Source organism: Alosa sapidissima, chromosome 3, assembly GCF_018492685.1.
Source record: "Alosa sapidissima isolate fAloSap1 chromosome 3, fAloSap1.pri, whole genome shotgun sequence".
Classification (NCBI taxonomy): Eukaryota; Metazoa; Chordata; class Actinopteri; order Clupeiformes; family Clupeidae; genus Alosa; species Alosa sapidissima.
The window spans coordinates 39,123,742-39,144,154 of NC_055959.1; the positions used below are offsets into that span (position 1 = coordinate 39,123,742).

The 20,413-nt window shown below is 41.0% G+C and overlaps 1 protein-coding gene across 6 annotated transcripts; it reads left to right on the forward strand.

Moving 5' to 3' along the window:
* Nucleotides 1–20,396, forward strand: LOC121705647 (mucin-5AC-like). Of its 6 annotated transcripts, none has more exons than XM_042086760.1 (17): nucleotides 1–269; nucleotides 408–488; nucleotides 1,127–1,153; nucleotides 4,093–4,179; nucleotides 5,725–5,840; nucleotides 5,982–6,124; nucleotides 10,168–10,318; nucleotides 10,789–10,939; nucleotides 11,818–12,451; nucleotides 12,812–12,906; nucleotides 14,120–14,170; nucleotides 16,320–16,438; nucleotides 16,546–16,688; nucleotides 16,968–17,118; nucleotides 17,785–17,935; nucleotides 19,376–19,540; nucleotides 19,763–20,393. In XM_042086760.1, the coding sequence occupies exons 2-17, from the start codon at nucleotides 449–451 to the stop codon at nucleotides 19,810–19,812; spliced, it is 2,274 nt and encodes a 757-aa protein (XP_041942694.1). In that variant the 5' UTR covers nucleotides 1–269; nucleotides 408–448; the 3' UTR covers nucleotides 19,813–20,393. The 6 variants fall into 6 exon arrangements, with proteins under 6 accessions (XP_041942694.1, XP_041942693.1, XP_041942695.1 ...); XM_042086759.1 differs by having other exon boundaries at nucleotides 5,722–5,840; nucleotides 19,763–20,392; XM_042086761.1 differs by lacking the exons at nucleotides 19,376–19,540; nucleotides 19,763–20,393 and adding an exon at nucleotides 18,973–19,100 and having other exon boundaries at nucleotides 5,722–5,840.
* Nucleotides 20,397–20,413: the final 17 nt, after the last annotated feature.

Genomic DNA, 20,413 nt, shown 5'->3' on the forward strand with positions numbered 1-20,413 from the left:
TTTTGTATATTGTCCTGTGTTTGTTATGTGCTTTTGCTGTTCCCCATGTGCTCTGTGTTTACCTGCCTGCTTACATGGGACTGTCTCCGCCCCTTTCCTTATTTGGTCTGCACTTCCTGTCTTATTAGTTTTCCCTCCATTTTCTACTCACACCTGTTTCCTATTGTTGTTTTGTTGGTCTCGTCCAGTTATCTGTCAATCTGGTGGTCTGTGTATTTATAACTGCTTTGCTCCTGCTCTGTGATTTGTTGGTTTGTTGCACTTGTTGGGTAAGTTGAAAGTGAAGTCTGTAAGTGTTAGTTTTTCTTCTTTTCTGTGTGACTCTTCTGCATTTAACGAGTCTTTCGCTTGAGTCCTCCTGCAAAACCCTGACATGTACATAACATGTGTTATGTGTGTTTTCACAGGTGCAGAGTACAAGATTTGGTCAAGGGAAAGAGAACCAACAATGATTTCATTTCCACTGTGGCTCTTCATGGTGGCACTGAGTAAGTTTTCTCAGATCCGTTCATAAAAATGTTTGTTTTCTATACTCTTTCTGTTTATGTTTTCACCAGGCAAAGAATTACAAGAAGTAAATATGGAATGAGAAATTAATCTGTCCTAAATATGACCTCTGCCAGGGAGTCATGTCCCTTTGTACACACACATAACATGAAGACACGCCACCCGCTGGTAGTGGGCAGATGCATCATGAATAGTATGACCCTTGTGTAGTGGGCAGTGGCGTCATGAATAGTATGACCCTTGTGTAGTGGGCAGAGGCGTCATGAATAGTATGACCCTTGTGTAGTGGGCAGAGCCGTCATGAATAGTATGACCCTTGTTGCTGAATGAGTGCAGTAAGGAAGCAGTGCAGGCTGATGTCTTTATATTTCCCCACCAGCTGGCCCAGTAGCAAATTACTTCTGTAAGATTGTGGAATGTGTGCATCTACTGTAATGACTCCTGTAGGACTTTGTGGAATGTGTGCATCTAATGACCCTCTGTAAGACATTGTGGAATGTGTGCATCGAATGACCCTCTGTAAGACATTGTGGAATGTGTGCATCTCATGACTCCTGTAAGACTTTGTGGAATGGGTGTGCACCAAATAACTTCTGCTATATTGGTGTTTTCTCAACAGGTGGGCGTTTCACTGCATTACACACTTGTAAGTACACTTCTCTTTCCATCTTAATGTCTGTTTAGGCACTGTCTGACGGATAAAGCCCACATAAAGTCAAATGTTATGCAATTTGACTTTTTTTTTTTTTTAGAATGCCTTAGTTTTTGGAGGGGTAACTTGTTGTTTATTTGTCTTCTGACTTATTGATCAAGGGGAATGTGAACTTGTCCTGACTCCTAGATTATATTAGATTAGATTTAACTAGAACGTGTCCTGACTCCTAGATTATATTAGATTAGATTCAACTAGAACGTGTCCTGACTCCTAGATTATATTAGATTAGATTCAACTAGAACTTGTCCTGACTCCTAGATTATATTAGATTAGATTCAACTTTATTGTCATTGTGCAGAGTACAAGTACAAAGACAACAAAATGCAGTTTGTGTCTAACCAGAAGGGCAAAAAAAAGCAGAAAAGTGCAGTGGTATATAGACAGGTTGTGCATAGACAGGACAAGAAATATAGTGCAATGTAGACCGTACTGTACAGTTGGTTTACAGAAGGTGGTTTGGAGTAATATACATTTAAATATAAATATGTGCAGTGTATTAGCAGTTGTCTTATAAGAGCAGAATAAATATGGCTATGTAATATGAATAATGTATGAACAACATGTTTTGTTGGTTGTCACCGGAATGCAGAGCTAGAGTTCAGGAGGGTGGCAGCCGCAGGGAAGAAGCTTCCTCTGAACCTGCTGGTTCGGGTGCGGAGAGACCTGTAACGGAGGGGAGTGGGGTAAACAGTCTGTGGTTGGGGTGAGAACAGTCTTTGATGCTGCGCGCCTTACGCAAGTATCGCTTGCCCTGGATGGCCTCGATGGAGGGAATGAGGAACCGGTGCGTTGGACAGTTTTTCACCACCCTCTGTAGTGCTTTTCGGTCGTAGTTTCTGATTAAAATGGAGGATGAATGTGCACACACATGCACGTTGTTTAAGGACGGGCAGGAAACCGTGAAGTCAAGCAGAAGCTCAAACCGCTAACTAGAAGGAAAGCATGTCAGTCACTAGCAATAAAACAGTATTGTCAACCGTTAAATATATTATACAACCCCAAAACAGAAAAAGTTGGGACGTTGTGTAAAATGTAAATAAAAACAGAATGTCATAATATAGAAGTCTTGTAAACCCATATTTAGCAGCAAAATGGACATGGACAACATATCAAATGTTGAAAATGAGAATTGGGACTATTTGATGGAAATATGTTCATATTGAATTTGATGCCAGCAACATGTTCCCAAAAAAAGTTGGGACGGGAGCATGTTTACCACTGTGCTGCTTCACCTCTTCATTTAACAAAATTCTGTAAATGTTTAGGAACTGAGAAGACCATTTGCTACAGTTGAGTATGAAATGTTGTCCCATTACTCCCGATATAGGATTTCAGTTGCTCATCAGTATGGGGTATTCTTAGTCATGCTTTTCATTCCATTATGCACCTAATTTGACAAATCTGGACTGCAGACAGGTCATCTTAGCACCTGGACTCTTCCTCTATGGAGAAATATTATTTAAGTATGTGCAGAATTCATTTTGGCATTGTTTTCCTGAAATATTCAAGGTTGTCCCTGAACAAGTTGGATAGATTGGATACTTGGATAGGCCCCCTCCTCTTTAGCCCAGATGAGTCCATGATTTCCAAAAACGAAAGGCGAACTTTGATTGGTCTAACAGGACCTTTTTCCATGTTACCTCAGTCCATTTTAAATAAGCTCAGGCCCAGATAAGAGGGTGGTATTTTCTGTATCATGTCTCAATACAATTTTAGCTGTTACAATTTTGGCTGAAGTATCAAACTGGTCACATAGACAATGGTTATCAGAGATTGTCTTAAGCTAATACAATGACTGGTCTGGAAACGGGTCTGATGTTGCTGCAGTGCCATCTGAGGTCCAAAAGACCACGGCCATCCAATTTGTTTTTCAGCTATTTCCCTTGTTTGCAAAGATTTCTCTGGATTCTCTGAATAATATTATGTCTTGTAGATGATGAACTCCCTAAATAAGTCACAATTTCATGTTAAGAAGCATTAAAATGACATTGTTTCATCATTTGTGCGCACATTTTTAGAGTGATAAATACCCCTACATCTTTACTTCTAAGAGACCCTGCCTCTCTTGGATGCTCTTTTTCATACCCCATCATGTTGCCAGTTACCCTAATTAGTTGTGAAACATTCTTCCTTTTGTTTTCTTTATCATTACACAACTTTTCCAGCAATTTGTTACCCCCCGTCCCAACTTTTTTTGAAACATGTTGATGGCATCAAATTCAAAATTAACATATTTTCCATGAAATAGTCAAATTTCTCATTTTCAACATTTGATATATTGTCTGTGTCCTTTTTGCAACTAAATAGGAGTTTTAAGAGATGTGCAGATTATTACATTCTGTTTTTATTCACATGTTGCACAATGTCCCAACGTTTTCTGTTTTGGGGTTGTACATCTGAATGCAAAAAAGCACACAAGACATACACAATCCATAACTAAAGATTGTGTGACCTTTTTACTGACCAAATGAGGTGAATAGACATTCTTGTGAATACACAGAACTCTCACTTTTACTGTGTGTGATGGTACTGTTTGCAGGCATTCCCACAATCAACTCCATTTTTCAATTTAACTTAAGATCTAAAAATACCACTTTTCCCTTCTCAATCATATTGCTCCTTATTTCTCCTAATGAGGGTTTAGATCTCAGTTTGAATGTTGCTTTCCTATTGGTGAGGCTTCCCCATTTCTGAGCATATTTTCCATTAGATGTCGGATTGAAATGGTTCTGGTATAAATCAGCCAAGGTTGGGAGTGTTTGAATTCTAAAGTACAATCAGGGTATTATGTATTCTAATAAATACAAAGATCTCAAGGTTTACACTTGTACAGTTGCTGTACATCCACCAACCATATCTTTGGTCTGCAGTGCCCACCTCTACAGTGCCAGCCTCTACAGCCTCTACAGTGCCCGCCTCTACAGGTTGTTCTACGTCTACACAGGTGGTACAACAAGGTAAGAGTGTGTACACTTTCACCAGATCACATTGTGCTGATCTGTATATGCAGCATGTGCAGAGTGCATATACTATGTAAGAAATGGGATTGTTAAACTGACCCAATTAGGGACCGGTCCAACCTTTGTCTAAGCATCCAATAAACTTGATTAATCTTTTAGTGGTCAACTATTAAATCAATCGGTTACATCTATTCAATCAAATTACAGCAAAAACAATCTATTCAGCAAACAATCTTGCTCCAAGCAACTTCTACAATATAGGCATGATGCATTGGCCATCAAACCACGTCAACTGCTCCCCACGCCATCTATCTCTTGACTGATTAATTTAATTAATTAATTAATTGTTGACTATGAAATACACTTGTGGGTTAATGAGTTTGTGTTCGCTAGGTTTGTGTCGTATTTGAAAGCAAACATCTTAAAATTCTCTGGCTGCTGCTTAAACTTTAATATTTTCTGCTTTACTTACTCCTCGACAGCAAATTAACTGATCTTTAGCAAAGTCCTTTTAGGAAAGTCCCTCCACTCGGCGGCCATATTGTAACGCCTTTTGGGCACTTACGGCTTCTACACACAGTTGCGTTCCGTCGACGCATGCCAGTGGGTGTTCCCGACGGTAGGTATGCAAATGACTTGAAGTATAACCGTAATTTGATTGGTTGGTGCCGTCCGTCGATTGGCCGGTGCCGTCTGTCGGTGCAGCAACAGCTGAACTTCTCAACGCAAGCGACGGGAGAAACGCGACGCAACGGACCCACAATTCAGTTCGGCAACGGATGATGTGAGCCCATGTAAAGTGAATGGGATGCGCGTCTCCAGCACTGCAACGCACGCAACTGTGTGTAGGAGCCATTATCGGGCATCTCTTTCGGGCAGAACTACGTGTGTGCAAGGCTTCACAAATCACAACAGACCAACCTCGCTCCAGCTGCGAGATCACAACGCACGATTGGCACGATGTATTCACAACATACCACATGATTGGCACGGTGTATTCACATGTCGTCTTTTGGTGGCAGAAGGGGCGGAATATGTAGACGAGTGCCATGTTTGCATTGCGAACTAACCCCATACATTTCTATGGGAGATTTTGAGTGCTGTGTCTCCTCATTAGAAAGTCTCTCCTTTAATTTGTAGATTAATTTAGTTTGTTGACTTGAATTTCCCCTTGGGATCTATCTATAGCTATCTATCCATCTTGAGCTACTTTTTTTCTGAGTAACTTTTGAAAATAATAATCAGTTCCAGCCCTAAACAATAGGTGCTATCTATATTGTAATATTATGACTGGCACTTTCTAAACATTTTCAAAATCATCTTCTGTACAATTGGTAAGTCATAAATCGCTAGTTTTGAAACATTGGAATTTTTTTGGTGAATCAAATAACATAGTTCACTGAATAACAAAATACTTGTGCTGTGAACATTCACCAAAAATAATAAATGCATTGCAAATGGATTGACCTGTCAAATGTATTAACTCAACACAGTAACTCCTAATATACCAATGTCTTCTGTGATATTTTCCCTCCTCAGCAGCTGCCGATATAGTCTTCCTTCTGGATGGATCTAGGAGTGTGTCACCAGATCAGTTCTTGATCATGAAAACGTTTGTGAAGAATGTGACCAGGAGTCTCCTGCCGTATAACACCTTAGTAAGTCGAACTCATGCCTGATTCAATATTATTGTTTGTTCAGTAGCTTTGAATAAACTATAAATAAACTGTTCTTATATCCATTATGCTTCCAGGGGATGTTGTGCCATCTGCTGAGCAGTTTTTATTTTGTTTCCACAGTTTGCCTTTGCACAGTACTCCAGTGAACTCACCAAACATGTCAACTTTAATCAGTATAATAAAAGAACATTTGAAAGTCAGGTGAACAGTATCGTCCAGAGTCGTGGAGGCACATACACCGCAAGGGCTATTAAGAAAGTTGTGTAAGTCTTAAATGAAGACTTGTGTATTCTCACCTGATGGGTATTTCACAAAGGCAGAATTGATTTATAACTAAATTTGTTCAACACCTTCGTAAAATTGCCCTCCATTTTCAATCAATTACTAGGCTATTCATCAAACGTCTGTCAACAAAAGAAGCAAAACAAGTATATGTTAATAATTATAAAGCTATTTAAAAAGCACACTTACAATATAGCTGCAAGCAGCAATGTGGGGGCCAAGCAGAAGGTTCAGCAGGCCAGATTTGCCATGTAACTCAATGCTGTTGCTTCAGACATATAGCATTACGCAGTCACAACAAGTTCCATGCCAAACAACCCAAGATTGGCTGAGTTACAAGGTCAAGTTTCACATCAAAACATAACTGATTTTGTGTGGCTGAACCAGGGCTGAGTGTCACCGCCCCCTCACCCAGCCAACCCACCGCCGCAATCGCCCCTGCCCGTCCCGTCCCACCCTTGCACGCACGCATTAGAATTAACTGGATGGGACTTGCTGTCATCAGTTTCACATCAAAAATAAAAGATTGACTGAGATGATCACACTTGCACCCTTTAACTCTTTTTTTTAAACAAAGAGATCAATAATTGACGTCATGGGGTGTGTTGAATTCAGCTTGGCCCAAGGATTCCAATGATGCCTCATTTTGACAATCTGGTCAACGGGTCAAAAGTTACGTCCGTGAACACACGTCCAACTTTGGCCTGTTGGTGGCGCTTGAGGTGCCGGCATGAAACTTGTTGAAATTAATTATTGGACTGTCCCCAATCATTGTGCCAAATTGTATAACTTTTTTTACCAGATGGTTCTATGGGCTGCCATTGACTTCCATTGCAGTATAATGCATATTAGCAACTAATGGCCAAAATGCATTTTTGTCAATTACAGAGCCCCCTAGAGGTCAAAGGTCACTAAATTTATTGGGTGTCCTCCTGATGGGGTCAGTAGTCTATATATTAAGTTTGGTTATGATGCATGAAAGGGTTGCTGAGATGAGCTCACTTCCTGTTTGGTGGCTTCTGTTCTGTCATTGTATTAGTCCTCTGCTTCCCATTTCTCCAAACTCCAAGTTCTGGTCAATGGTCACTTCATTTATTGTGCGTTCACAGGATGTGGTCCTGAGTCTATGAACCAAGTTTGTTTCCCTATGTGAAAGCATTGCTGATATATGAGCTAAAACCCTGTCATTCTAGCACCCCCTAGTGGTCAAAAGTTGGTAAATTTATTGTGTGTCCTCAAAATAGGGTCCCAAGTCCATATACTAAATTTGATTTGGTTTCTATACGTGAAAGTATTGCTGAAATATGACCCTACTTCCTGTGATTATAGTGCCACTAGTGGTCAAAGCACAACAAATTGATTGTGTGTCCTTGGGATATGCTCTAAGTCCACATACCAAGTTTGGTTTTGATAGGTGAAAGTGTTGTTAATTATAGCACCCCTAGTGTTCAAACGTCACCAAATTTTTATTGTAGGTCCTCAGGATGTGTTCACGAGTCCACGTACCAAGTTTGGTGTTCATACGAGAAAGTCTTGCTAATTATAGTGCCCCTAGTGGTCAAAGTACACCAAACGTATTGTGTGTCCTCACCGTGGGGTCCCAAGTCCATATACCAAGTTTGGTTTTGATACATGAAAGTGTTGCTGTGAGATGAGCTTACTTCCTGTATCTCTAGCGCCCTCTTAGTGGTTGAAGGCCACCAAATGTATCGTGTGTCCTCAGGATTGGGTCACTAGTCCATACACCAATTTTGGTTTCTATATATGAAATTGTTGCGGAGATATGAGCCGACTTCCTGTGATTATAGCGCCCCCCCCAGTGGTCAAAAGACACCAAATTTATTGTGCATCTTCAGGATGGGGTCCCAAGTCCAAGTACCAAGTTTGGTTTTCACACGTGAAACTGTTGCTGCGATAGGAGCCTACTTCCTGTGATTATAGCACCCCCATAGTGGTCAAGAGTCATCAAATTCATTGAGCCTCCTCCTAATTGGGTCCTAAGCCCATGTACTGAGTTTGGTTTTGATACTTGAAAGCCTTACCGAAATCTGAGTTCACTTCCTGTTTGGCGGCTTTGCCGCCAAATTCGATTGGTTGTCACGGGTGACCTGTTTAGAATATGGGTCCAAAAAGCAATGCGTTTGTGAGTTATGGTCCGAAGATCGTCTGTGCCAAGTTTCGTGAAAATCGGATGAACTTTGTGACCTGTGAAAACGTTTTAGTGTTTTTGATTAAATCCAATATGGCGGTAGGATTTAATTATGCTGACGTCACAAATTGCCATCAGTCAGCTTAAGGACCTCCCAAAGAATTAATAGACATCACTAATATGTTTTAATTCCAAACACATCACCCATTACAGGCCAAAACGTAAATTTGCTTATTACAGCGCCGCCTATTGGTCAGAAGTGACCTAATTTATTGTGCCTCCTCCTAATTGGGTCCTGAGCCCAAGTACTGAGTTTGGTTTTGATACGTGAAAGCCTTGCCGAGATCTGAGTTCACTTCCTCTTTGCCGCCAAATTCAATTGGTTGTGACAGGTGACCTGTTTTGCATATGGGTCCAAAAAACAATGCGTTTGTGAGTTATGGTCCGAAGAACATCTGAGCCAAGTTTCGTGAAAAATGGATTAACTTTGTGACCTGTGAAAACTGTTTTTGATGAAATCCAATATGCTGGAAGATCCAACATGGTGGAAATTGACGTCATTGAGTGCGTTGAGTTCAGCCTCATCCAAGGCTTCCAAATATGTTGCGATATTCAAAATCGGACATACGGTTCAAAAGTTAATTGCATGGACCCATTGGTGGCACTAGACTGTCTGTGGTTCAGGCATACTTGGTCAAATTAATTTTTATACTGTCCCGAATCAATGTGCCAAATTTTATAACTTTTTACTGTACGGTTCTATGGGCTGCTATAGACTCTCATTGCGGAAGAAAGTTGCGTAATAATAGGAATAGGTAGAATCACTAAGCAGCTTCGCTGCTTGGCCCCCAAATATAGCTGCAAGCAGCGATGAGGGGGCCAAGCAGAATAGGCCGGAGTAGCCACGGTGACAAGATTGAACTCTGCAGATTCCTGCCATCAACACTTTCAACAACTTTCACATCAAAAGGCTTGGTCTGAAGATCATGTATGTCAAGTTTGGTGACGATCGGACAACATTTGTGACCTGTGAAAAATTAGTTTCACTTTTGCTAAAATCCAATATAGCGGAAAATCCATCATGGCGGAAAATGACGTCATACGGTGCGTTGAACTCGGCCTGGTCCAAGGATTCCAATGGTACCTCCCTTTTTTTTTTTTTTTTTAAATCGGGTCAGAAGTTGCATGAACGCATGTCCAACTTTGGCCTGTTGGTGGCGCTAGAGCGCTCAGGGTGCGGACTCGAAACTTGGTGAAATTAATCCTGGGACTCAATTAGTGTGAGCCTAATTAGTGTGACAAATTTCACAACTTTTCACCAGACGGTTCTATGGGCTGCCATAGACTTCAATGGCAGAGGAAAGATGTGTAATAATAATAGGAAAAGCTAGAAACACAATGTTTCTATTAGGATAACCATATTAGGAGACAATTACAGACAATCTGTGTTTTGAGAGTGAATACATTCAGTAAGTGGTGTAGATCAATGGAATAAAGCTTTAAAAATCTGATTTGAATTGACTAACATTAGAATGAACTAAGCCTGGCTGTTAGCCTGGTAGGGACCAGGCTAGGTGCACAGAATGAATCCCCATGGTAACTTATGTGCCATCAAGTCGAGGCTAAATTCAGCCAGGATAAGCAGAAATCCCAGCTTAATCCCTTATCTAGGTTTTGTGAAATACCCCTCTGATACATTTATCTGTTACGCTGCTGCACTACACTTTCACCACAAACTTAACTACTTTTTCTGCCTTCAATGTGTTTTATCAAAACTGGAAAAAGTTAACTCTTTTTGAAGTAACTTTTGTTAATAAAAGAGTTCATAATGGTATGTGATTTTTAATATTTATGAACCTGTACTTATCTACACAGGCAAGAGATGTTTGATTCCTCTGTTGGAGCAAGAGCTGGTGCCAAGAGATTCCTCATTGTCATCACAGATGGGCTGACCTCTGATTCTGCCAGCTACACCAGTGTTGCGGCACAGGCTGATGCAAGCAACATCACTAGATACGCTATTGGGGTATGAGGCGCTATACATATTCACACACTTTTTACTTTCATTAGTATTTAGGCCGCCTGTTGATCCTCCGATCTTGGTGTGGTTTTCATCTTGCTCGTTCTTAAACTTGACTTTGAAAGAAATGTTTTAGATTGATTCTCACATTCAAACATACTGTAGGACTTTTCAGGAGGTGATGTGTGTCCCCTGAGACTGTCCCCTAACGTCAGATGCTAATTCTGCTTTGTCTTTCCGGAGTGGCTTTATGCACAGTATGATGTACCTGATGCTCTTTGTCTGGCTGAATTATTTTGTTTGTTTGAAATGTCTCTTTATAATTAACTGATCATTTATTATGATTATTTTTCTTATTTGTCCAAACTTCAATGGCATGCGATCTTGCCAGGTCTCCTTCAGAAAATATGTATATAATCTTAATGGATTTTCCTGGTTAAATAAACAATAAATTAAAGGGTAAAACTCTTTGACAGGTTGGCGGTGCCTGGAGCAGCCAGTCATCCCAAAATGAGCTAAAATCCATTGCATCTAAACCAGACTCGGAACACGTATTTCCAGTGACCAACTTTGAGGGACTGACGCATATCAGGGAATCACTGGAAAAGAAAATCTTGACCATACAAGGTATGGCAAATACCCCTGCCACAGAAGAATGAGAAATTTTGACCTCAAAAAGGATCATGGAGTTTTGGTCTTAAATATCTAACTAATTAACAGCTTTTAGAATTGTCCTGCAAACCCTAAAGGCCAACTCCAGCTGACTGTGTCTGGCGCACATTGAGACCCCAGACTTTAGAACCTTTTTTTTTTTTATATATATATATATATATATATATATATATATATATATATATATATATATATATATATATATATATATATATATATATATATATATATATATATATATATATATATATAAACTGAGCAAAGTCCCATGATGGCATATGACTAACTTGGATACCAGAGTTTAGAGCATGGTTCCATTTCTTGAGTTCAGTCCATAGACACACCCCAGATAAAAGCCCACTGTCTGCACATGAAGTCAAATGTTAAGCAATTTGACTTTTTTTTTAGAATGCTTTATTTTTTTCCAACTTAAGATCTAAACATACCCCTTCCCTTCTCAATCTATTAGTATTTCTCCTAATGAGGGTTTAGGAGAAATTGGTTGGATCTCATTTTGAATTTTGCTTTCCTATTGGTGAGGCTTCCCCATTACTGAGGATATTTTCCATTCGATAGATGTCAGACTGAAAAATACTTCAATTTGTTGAACGCTTCAACCTTGGCTGATTTATACCAGAACCATTTTTAAAGCGTTTGTACTTTTAGAATTGGCTTAATTCAATCAGGATATTATGTATTCTAATGGATACGAAGATATCTCAAGGTTTACGCACTTGTACAGTTGCTGTAAGTTGCTGTGGGTAAAAAGGTTTGCCAAATGACTAAATGTAACATCCACCATCTTTGTCTACTGTGCCATCCTCTACTTGAAGGGCACCCCTGCTTTAAAGGGCCCTCCTCTACAGTGCCAGCCTCTACAGTGCCCTCCTCTACAGTCTCTACAGTGCCCTCCTCTACAGTGCCAGCCTTTACAGTGCCAGCCTCTGCAGTGCCCTCCTCTACAGCCTCTGCAGTGCCCTCCTCTGCAGCCTCTACAGCCTCTGCAGTGCCCTCCTCTACAGCCTCTGCAGTTCCCGCCTCTACGGCCTCTGCAGTGCCCTCCTCTGCAGCCTCTACGGCCTCTGCAGTGCCCGCCTCTGCAGTGCCCGCCTCTACAGCCTCTGCAGTGCCCGCCTCTACAGCCTCTGCAGTGCCGGCCTCTGCAGTGCCCTCCTCTACGGCCTCTGCAGTGCCCGCCTCTACGGCCTCTGCAGTGCCCGCCTCTACATTCTCTACAGTGCCCGCCTCTACGGCCTCTGCAGTGCCCTCCTCTACGGCCTCTGCAGTGCCCTCCTCTGCGGCCTCTGCAGTGCCCGCCTCTACAGCCTCTGCAGTGCCCACCTCTACGGCCTCTGCAGTGCCCTCCTCTACGGCCTCTGCAGTGCCGGCCTCTACGGCCTCTGCAGTGCCCTCCTCTACGGCCTCTGCAGTGCCCACCTCTACGGCCTCTGCAGTGCCCGCCTCTACATTCTCTACAGTGCCCGCCTCTACAGCCTCTGCAGTGCCCTCCTCTACGGCCTCTGCAGTGCCCGCCTCTACATTCTCTACAGTGCCCGCCTCTACGGCCTCTGCAGTGCCCTCCTCTACGGCCTCTGCAGTGCCCTCCTCTGCGGCCTCTGCAGTGCCCGCCTCTACAGCCTCTGCAGTGCCCACCTCTACGGCCTCTGCAGTGCCCTCCTCTACGGCCTCTGCAGTGCCGGCCTCTACGGCCTCTGCAGTGCCCGCCTCTACATTCTCTACAGTGCCCGCCTCTACAGCCTCTGCAGTGCCCTCCTCTACGGCCTCTGCAGTGCCCTCCTCTGCGGCCTCTGCAGTGCCCTCCTCTACAGCCTCTGCAGTGCCCGCCTCTACAGCCTCTGCAGTGCCCGCCTCTGCAGTGCCCGCCTCTACAGGTTGTTCTACGTCTACACAGGTGGTACAAGGTAAGAGTGTGTACACGTTCACCATATCACATTGTGCTGATCTGTATATGTAGCATGTGCAGAGTGCATATACAATGTAAGAAATGGGATTGTTAAACTGACCCGTTTAGGGACCGGTCCAACCTTTGTCTAAGCATCCAATAAACTTGATTAATCATTTAGTGGTCAACTATTAAATCAATCAGCAGGGGCGGATCTAGAGATTTTTTTTCCTGGGGTAGCGAAGGGGTGGCATGAGGTTTCAGGAGGGGGACCATGGACATTATTAAAATTCTACAGATTTCATTGAATATGTTTTGTTCTCTACACTACATTACATGAGGTGGGAGGCAAATCGGAGATGTATCTGGCGTTTTGGATGGTGTGGGTCTTAATATGTGAATTTCTTTCTCTGTGTAATCACTATACAGTCTGTACTGTACAATTCTAGGGGGGGGGGGGGGGGGGGGCGTTGGAGTTTGTTACCCCAGAGAATTGTTTTAAATGGACACATTTATAAAATAAGCCATCAGTTGATTTAGGTTATCTGAATTGAAACAAGATTCTAATGCAGGATTGATAACATGACTGTGAATGTCAAAACATTTCCATCTGATTCAACAGACTCAGTCAAATACTGTAAGTACTTTTTTTTTTAGTCAAAACATTCTTTTTGGATTTATTATAATACAACAATTTAAAATATACGTAACAAGAATGTAGTTATTAATCTACCACCTTTTTTAACAAATATTAAGGTTTAGAAATGTGTACCTGACATCCCTATATTCACAACTTTATCTGTCTAACCGGGGTGATTGGAAATTGTCCAAACCAAGGTAACAGAGTTTATACATCCATCATATCTGTATGTTGAAATTTGCAGATGAATTTACTTAACTACAGCAAATTTGACTGACATTGGGATACTCTATTCAAAATAATTCTCTTTCACTAGCAGAGAAACATATCAGTAGAGCAGCAGTCTGTCAGCTCAGCTGAAGTTGAAGCCAACGCCACTAACTGGAAAGAATGTAATGACTGGACACTAGCACTAAAGTGACCATACTGTCCACTGCTAGACAAATGCTGGGCCTCAGAATGCAAGAAATAATCTTACCAAACCATAGCACAAAGATTTCATGAATTCCAATAAATATAAAGAGAATCTCATTTAATAATTTGTTTTAGACACCTGTACAAGACATTCCTTTATTCACCTCTGTATTTACAGGCAACCAAACTTGTTTACCCACCTCTTCAAATCTGCTCACAACAACCCAAGGTAAGAGTTCAAATTCACCATCAGATTCATGAATTCCTCTCTCAATCAATGTTTACCACCATGAAAACTGCAGAGCTACAATAAGTTTTGCTGATATTAGATACTCTTTTCAAAACCATTAACTTGTGTGAAATGTACTTGATGAAAATGGTATTGGACAGTACCTAAGCAGATGCGATGTGGAGATCCTCATCGTAATATACTCAAGTCTTAGACATGTCAGTGTCTGAGAGACGGTGATTACAATTTGTGTAAAAATATTGCAGTGTTAAACTCTTAAACTAGCATGACCTCCTTTGTACCTAATATTACCAGGCTGGCAATGGCATCTCGCTGGCATAATGAATTAGAGATAAATCTATGTGCAATATCTGAGACATATTTCTTATTTATTCGTCCATAGATAAGCTTTGGTTAATTTTATATTCTGACTTTTGACCTTCACCACTCAAGCACCGGATTAAAACCTTGTGTCGTGAGGCAACCCTTTTGCAAAACCATCCCCCATTTGCTCCCATATACAACCCCTGATGGTCATCTTTATATTTTTCATTTATAATCGGTTACAGTAGGCTAAAGAGAAGCAATTGTGGATGATTGTGAATCATTTCTGAATATCACTTTCTCACCCAAAGCTCTGTGGCAAGGAAATTATGCTGGAACTTTTGTTTGGTGCCGTTCCAATGGAAAATACAAAGATGGCCGTCTAAAGAAAACAAGAAAGTTTAGTCACTGATATGGGCTTGCATGTCAGGTAAAGGACAAAGGGAGAGGGCAGTCATTATTTCTAGGGTAAATGCACAAGTATACATTTGGACACTTGTCATTCTAGTTTGGTAATAAGGTAGGCATTTTCCAGAATGATTCTTTATCTTGCCATAGAGCAAAGAATGTTAAAACATTCTTCAGGAAAGACATATCAAATCCATGGCATGGCTAGCAAACAGTCTGGATCTCAATTCCAATCAAATGTAATGTGGAAACTGAAGAAATGGGGCATGATAAGGCTCCATCCCACAAAGCTGATCTATCAACTGCCATTCAAGTTGGAATCTGATCAAGATTGCTACATTAGTGAAGTCTATGCCTCAGAGAATCAAGCTGTGAAAAAAAGCCAGAGATGGTGCAAAAAAATACTAATTATGTGTTTGTTTGTTTGTTTCCCTCTACATCAGTGTTTCTCAAACTTTTTCAGACGAAGGACCACTTAACCAATAAAAAAGAAACTCAAGGACCACCTAACTTAAAAAAAAAAAAAAAGATCAGACCTACTTCAACAGTATATTAGCCTACACAATAGGCCTACTCACTGAACCACCTTGCTTATTGTCTTTGCACTTTGCTTATTGTGTCAGAGGATTCATATGATTTAAACTGGCATATCTTACATAGACAATGTTGCAGAACTGTTTGGATTTACATACAAGTTGGTTCAATATTGCAAACGACTCATTTATATTATATTTTACCACATCTGCTCGCAGACCACTTGGGATAGCTTGCGGACCACCAGTGGTCCCTGGACCACACTTTGAGAAACACTGCTCTACATGATCTGCAAAATTGTCTTAAATGACTACATTTTTTGTATTTTTTTTTTTAGCTAGGTTTCACAAATCCAGAATGCTCATCCGTTAGAGAAAAATATTTGAGGCACTCCCGTGCATGGTTTGTCTTATTTTTTTTTCTACAAAATAAAACAGCTGAATGAACATCCAAGAACTACAGAGCCCCTAAGGGGACATGAGCAAAAAAAATATATTTTCATGTGCGCACCTGAAACTTTCACATGAGCACATGAAATTAAACTTTAAAAAAAAGAAAATTCTGCACATAAAGGTTTCGTGTGAGCACATGAGAGTTTTACGTGAGCTCATGAAACTAAACTTTTAAAAAAATTCTACACGTGAAAGGTTTGCGTGTGCACATTAAGGCCGTATATTGTTTTATATTCCAAAAGTTGTGATTATATAATTGTTGCCAGAGGTTGTAGACTTTAGAGCACAGCTATAGTGAAAAGTCTGTTAAACATTCACAAAAAAAAATACACACCATAATTGGAACTTGTAAGTAAATGTTTCTTGGTCAAATAACAAACTATAAGAACTATTTACTCATACCAAATTCATTTGTAATATTTTCTCTTCAGTGCCTGCAGATATTGTCTTCCTTCTGGATGGATCTACGAGTGTGAAGGCAGACCAGTTCATTCTCATGAAGGAATTTGTAAAGAATGTGACCCGGAGTCTCCTGCCATATGACACCTTAGTAAGTCACTGGTGCCTGATTCAATATTATTGGTCCAGTAGCTTTAAATAAACTATGAATAAGCTGTGTAGATGTACATGTATTAAGCAGTATTTTTTTCCACACAGTTTGCCTTTGCACAGTACTCTGACCAGATGACCATACATGTGAACTTCAATCAGTTCAATAGAACAGGATTTGAAAAGCAGGTGGACAGTATGATCCAGAGGCAAGGAGGCACAAACCCTGGATACGGTGTTGGGAAAGTTGTGTAAGTCTGAAATAAGGACTTCTGATACCGTAATCTGTTAACTGCTGCACTAGACATTTGCCACAAACCTTTACTTTGAAACTTTTTTCTGCTTTCTACTTTTTCAAATTTACAGAATGTTTTTCATCAAAACTGTAAAAAAAAAAGTGTATTGGAAGTTGATAAATTTGACATAGGCACTAATTATTGATTTGTTTGTTGATGAAGAACTTATAATAGTTAGTAGGCCTATTATGATCATTTGAAGTGTACATCATGAATCTATACTTATTTACACAGGAAATATATATTTAATTCTTTTGCTGGAGCAAGACCTGGTGCCAAAAGGATCCTCATTACCATCATAGATGGGGAAATCCATAATACTTCAGAATATCCCAGTGTCACAGCAGAGGCTGATGGGCAAAAGATTACTAGATACGCTATTGTGGTATGAGATGCTACCTTATATGTTCATATTCACTTTTTGTATTGTTTATCCACAGTATGCAAAAGCACAGCACAGACACCTGCTTCCATCACTATGTGTGCTCTCTGTTGATCCACTGATCTTTGTTAGTGCCATGCACAACAATTTGACTTTAAGCAACATTTTTATCCAAAACTATAGGCTCATGGGAGTTGGAGTAAAATATCTAAGGCTTTCATGCACACAGTTTATTTGTATACAAATATGGCAATATGTTACTAGTGAGCTCTCTCAATGTACAACCACTCTAGTGCACATCATTGCAGTCAGCCTGCCAGTTGCACAGTGCCTCAACTTTATATCAGTGGCGTTGTGGTGTGATAAAACTACTGTACAGTTATCTTAGTTATTGTTTCTGGTGTCAACGGCATTCTAGAATGGTCTTTCAGTGTGATAAATTAGTGAAGTTAAATTATGTTACACTTACGTAAAATTATATCTTAAATTCCTAAGAAATGGGGGCGAAATTGAAAAGTTGTGCATTTAAATTTGCATTTAGTACAGATCGAGTCTCAAAATTAAATATAGGATTACATTTTTTTTCCCATATCCGTTTTTATAATTTGTAAACGCTGAAATGGCATGATCTCTTTTCGAATGAATGCATGAATCTTTCTCTTGTGACAGGTTGGCACTGCATGGACCAGCCAGATGGCACGAAACCAGCTCAATGCCATTGCATCCAAACCAGAATCAGACCATGTCTTCAAAGTGGACAACTTTGATGCACTCAACAACATCAGCAAGGCACTGGAAAATAAACTCTTGAACATACAAGGTGCATGCAGATTTAGATAAATGGTACTAACTATACTTACAAAACAATGAATTGTGGTGTTTTTGTCTGAAAAGAGGCTTAACAGTTGTCACTTACTGTACGTTGCAAACACTAATGTTATGAAACACATGGAATGAAACCTCCTTAACTGGTGGATACCATACAGCATAATAATTTAAGCCCTACCTAGAGCTGCCCAAATTCAATTCTTGTCTTGAAAGTTTTTTTTCTTTGTCTTACAAATAATAAACCAACTCTTATTGAGATCTAACCCTCAGCATATGAGACCTTGACTTGGGCTGAAACAAGAGGAAGACAATTTGTCAGGTCCTGTTGTCTCAGACCATTTCCTACTTTAAGTTCAACTTACTGTACGATCTAAAAATATACCTTTTCCCTTCTCAATCTATTATTGCTTCTTATGTGGCTCGGGCCGGGCCGGTGCCGTCAGAATTTTCCTGGTGGATTTTAGTGCCCCACTCCGCCTCTGCTCGACCCCCTGTTCTAGCTTGCGCTATCAAACTCCACACAGCAAACTTTTTTTGTTCTTGCTCTGGCGCTGGCCAACAGGCCAACTAGAACAGGCGCCCACACACAACAGTGCCTCTCACACGCAGTTCTTTAGAGGACCCCTCCCCCCTCGACCGCCGCAGGCTCTCTTCCCTGCCTCTCCGGCTAGGACTGCTGACCACGGCACCATCCTGCCATCGACCCTCGGTGGGGGCAGGTGCTCGGCATCCTCCGGTGGCGGGGTCAGGGTCCTGGGATCTTCTCCCAATAAGGGGGCGGGGTCAGGGTCCTGGGATCTTCTCCCAATAAGGGGGCGGCTTTTCCTCCCTCTGCGGCCTCTCGAAGTGCTCCAAAGCTGGCACATTTACCTCTGCGGCCTCTCGAAGTGCTCCAAAGCTGGCACATTTACCTCTGCGGCCTCTCGAAGTGCTCCAAAGCTGGCACATTTACCTCTGCGGCCTCTCGAAGTGCTCCAAAGCTGGCAGGGGTCCTTCTTCGCCTGATGCTCCTTTCTCGCTCTTGGCCAGGTCCTTCCCACCGCAGCTCTCCAACAATGACTGCAGGGGAACGTCTTGCTCTTTAAAAGCCCTGACAAGGGCTGTTGCTGACTCTTCCGCCACCTCTCTCCCCCTGCAGACAGATCCATCACTTCCATCTTGCTGACAAGGGAAGTCACTAAAACAAGCACACTACACAAACAGGGTAGTCACATACAACACACGGGGTAAACACATGAGTGACAACCCAAAGAAAGACTACACAAAAGTTAACACATACACGACAAGGTAAGCGCAATTACTCACAAAAACCGACAATACACAATCTAGCATTCACACATATTGCATTCTGAGAGGATGGCACTCAGTCCGGAAGACACCAATGTTACAATATATATTTATATATACATATTCCATTTTATATTATTCACAGATCTTCATCCAGGTATGGATACTGCATCAGCAGCAGTGCCCCTTGTGGCAGGGCTTGGTGTTGCACTGCTTTTGCTGTGTGTGATTGGAGCCACAGTAGCTATAGTCGTGTGGTGCAGAAGACGTGCAGGTAAACCAGATAAACAAACAACAACAACACACCAAGGTGAGTTGTATGTGTCTTGAGTTGAGTTCATTAATTAATAATTGCTGTTCTGATCTAAGCAAACTATGTTTGCAAATTCAATTACACAAATAATTTTTCAAGATTTTGGCTTGGTTTATGACATTAAACAATCAGCTTTCATAAATGTGTAAAATGTTTATGACGTTAAACAGTCAGCCTTGATAAATGTGTAACATGTTTGTGCCACTCTTTGTATTTCAGAAACAGATCAGGAACAAACAGCATCAGACACTAAGTCATCATCAAGATGACTTAAGATACAAAACGACATCATTTGTAAGAGACCAGAACAGTGTGTGTGTGTGTGTGTGTGTGTGTGTACCTATGGATGCACATACCATATGGATTCCTGGCTCACATGAACCTTGGTGGGCATGTAACTCCACTAGACTTTTACTCCAAATAAAAATTTCATGGCTTCCTGGTCTGGTATCGTCAAATCAGTTCAGTCTTGCAGCACTGTGCAGATCTGGCTGAATCTTCCAATTAGAGCGCGATTTATGCCTGAACCGGCCCGTGTCCGACAGCGTTGCGTCCGAACCAGACAGTGGCAGCGGAAGCTGCTGTCTTACTACTTCTGGCTCTCTCTCGCTCCCTCTCGCTCTCACACCCTTGCTCTCCTTGCTTTTGGGTTTGGTCTGTATTTTACTTTATGTTTGATGAATTGTTTTATCTGGTGTATTTGACATTCTAACTTGTTAACTTGTCAAGTTTAAGTATGTTATTTGGTTAAGCTTACTTTGTTCTTTTGTTATATATTTACCTGAGTTTTATTTTACATTCAATTTAAGTGATATTGGTCACATTTACCTTTTATGATTTACTGGTAAATAAATGAATTCACCTACCATT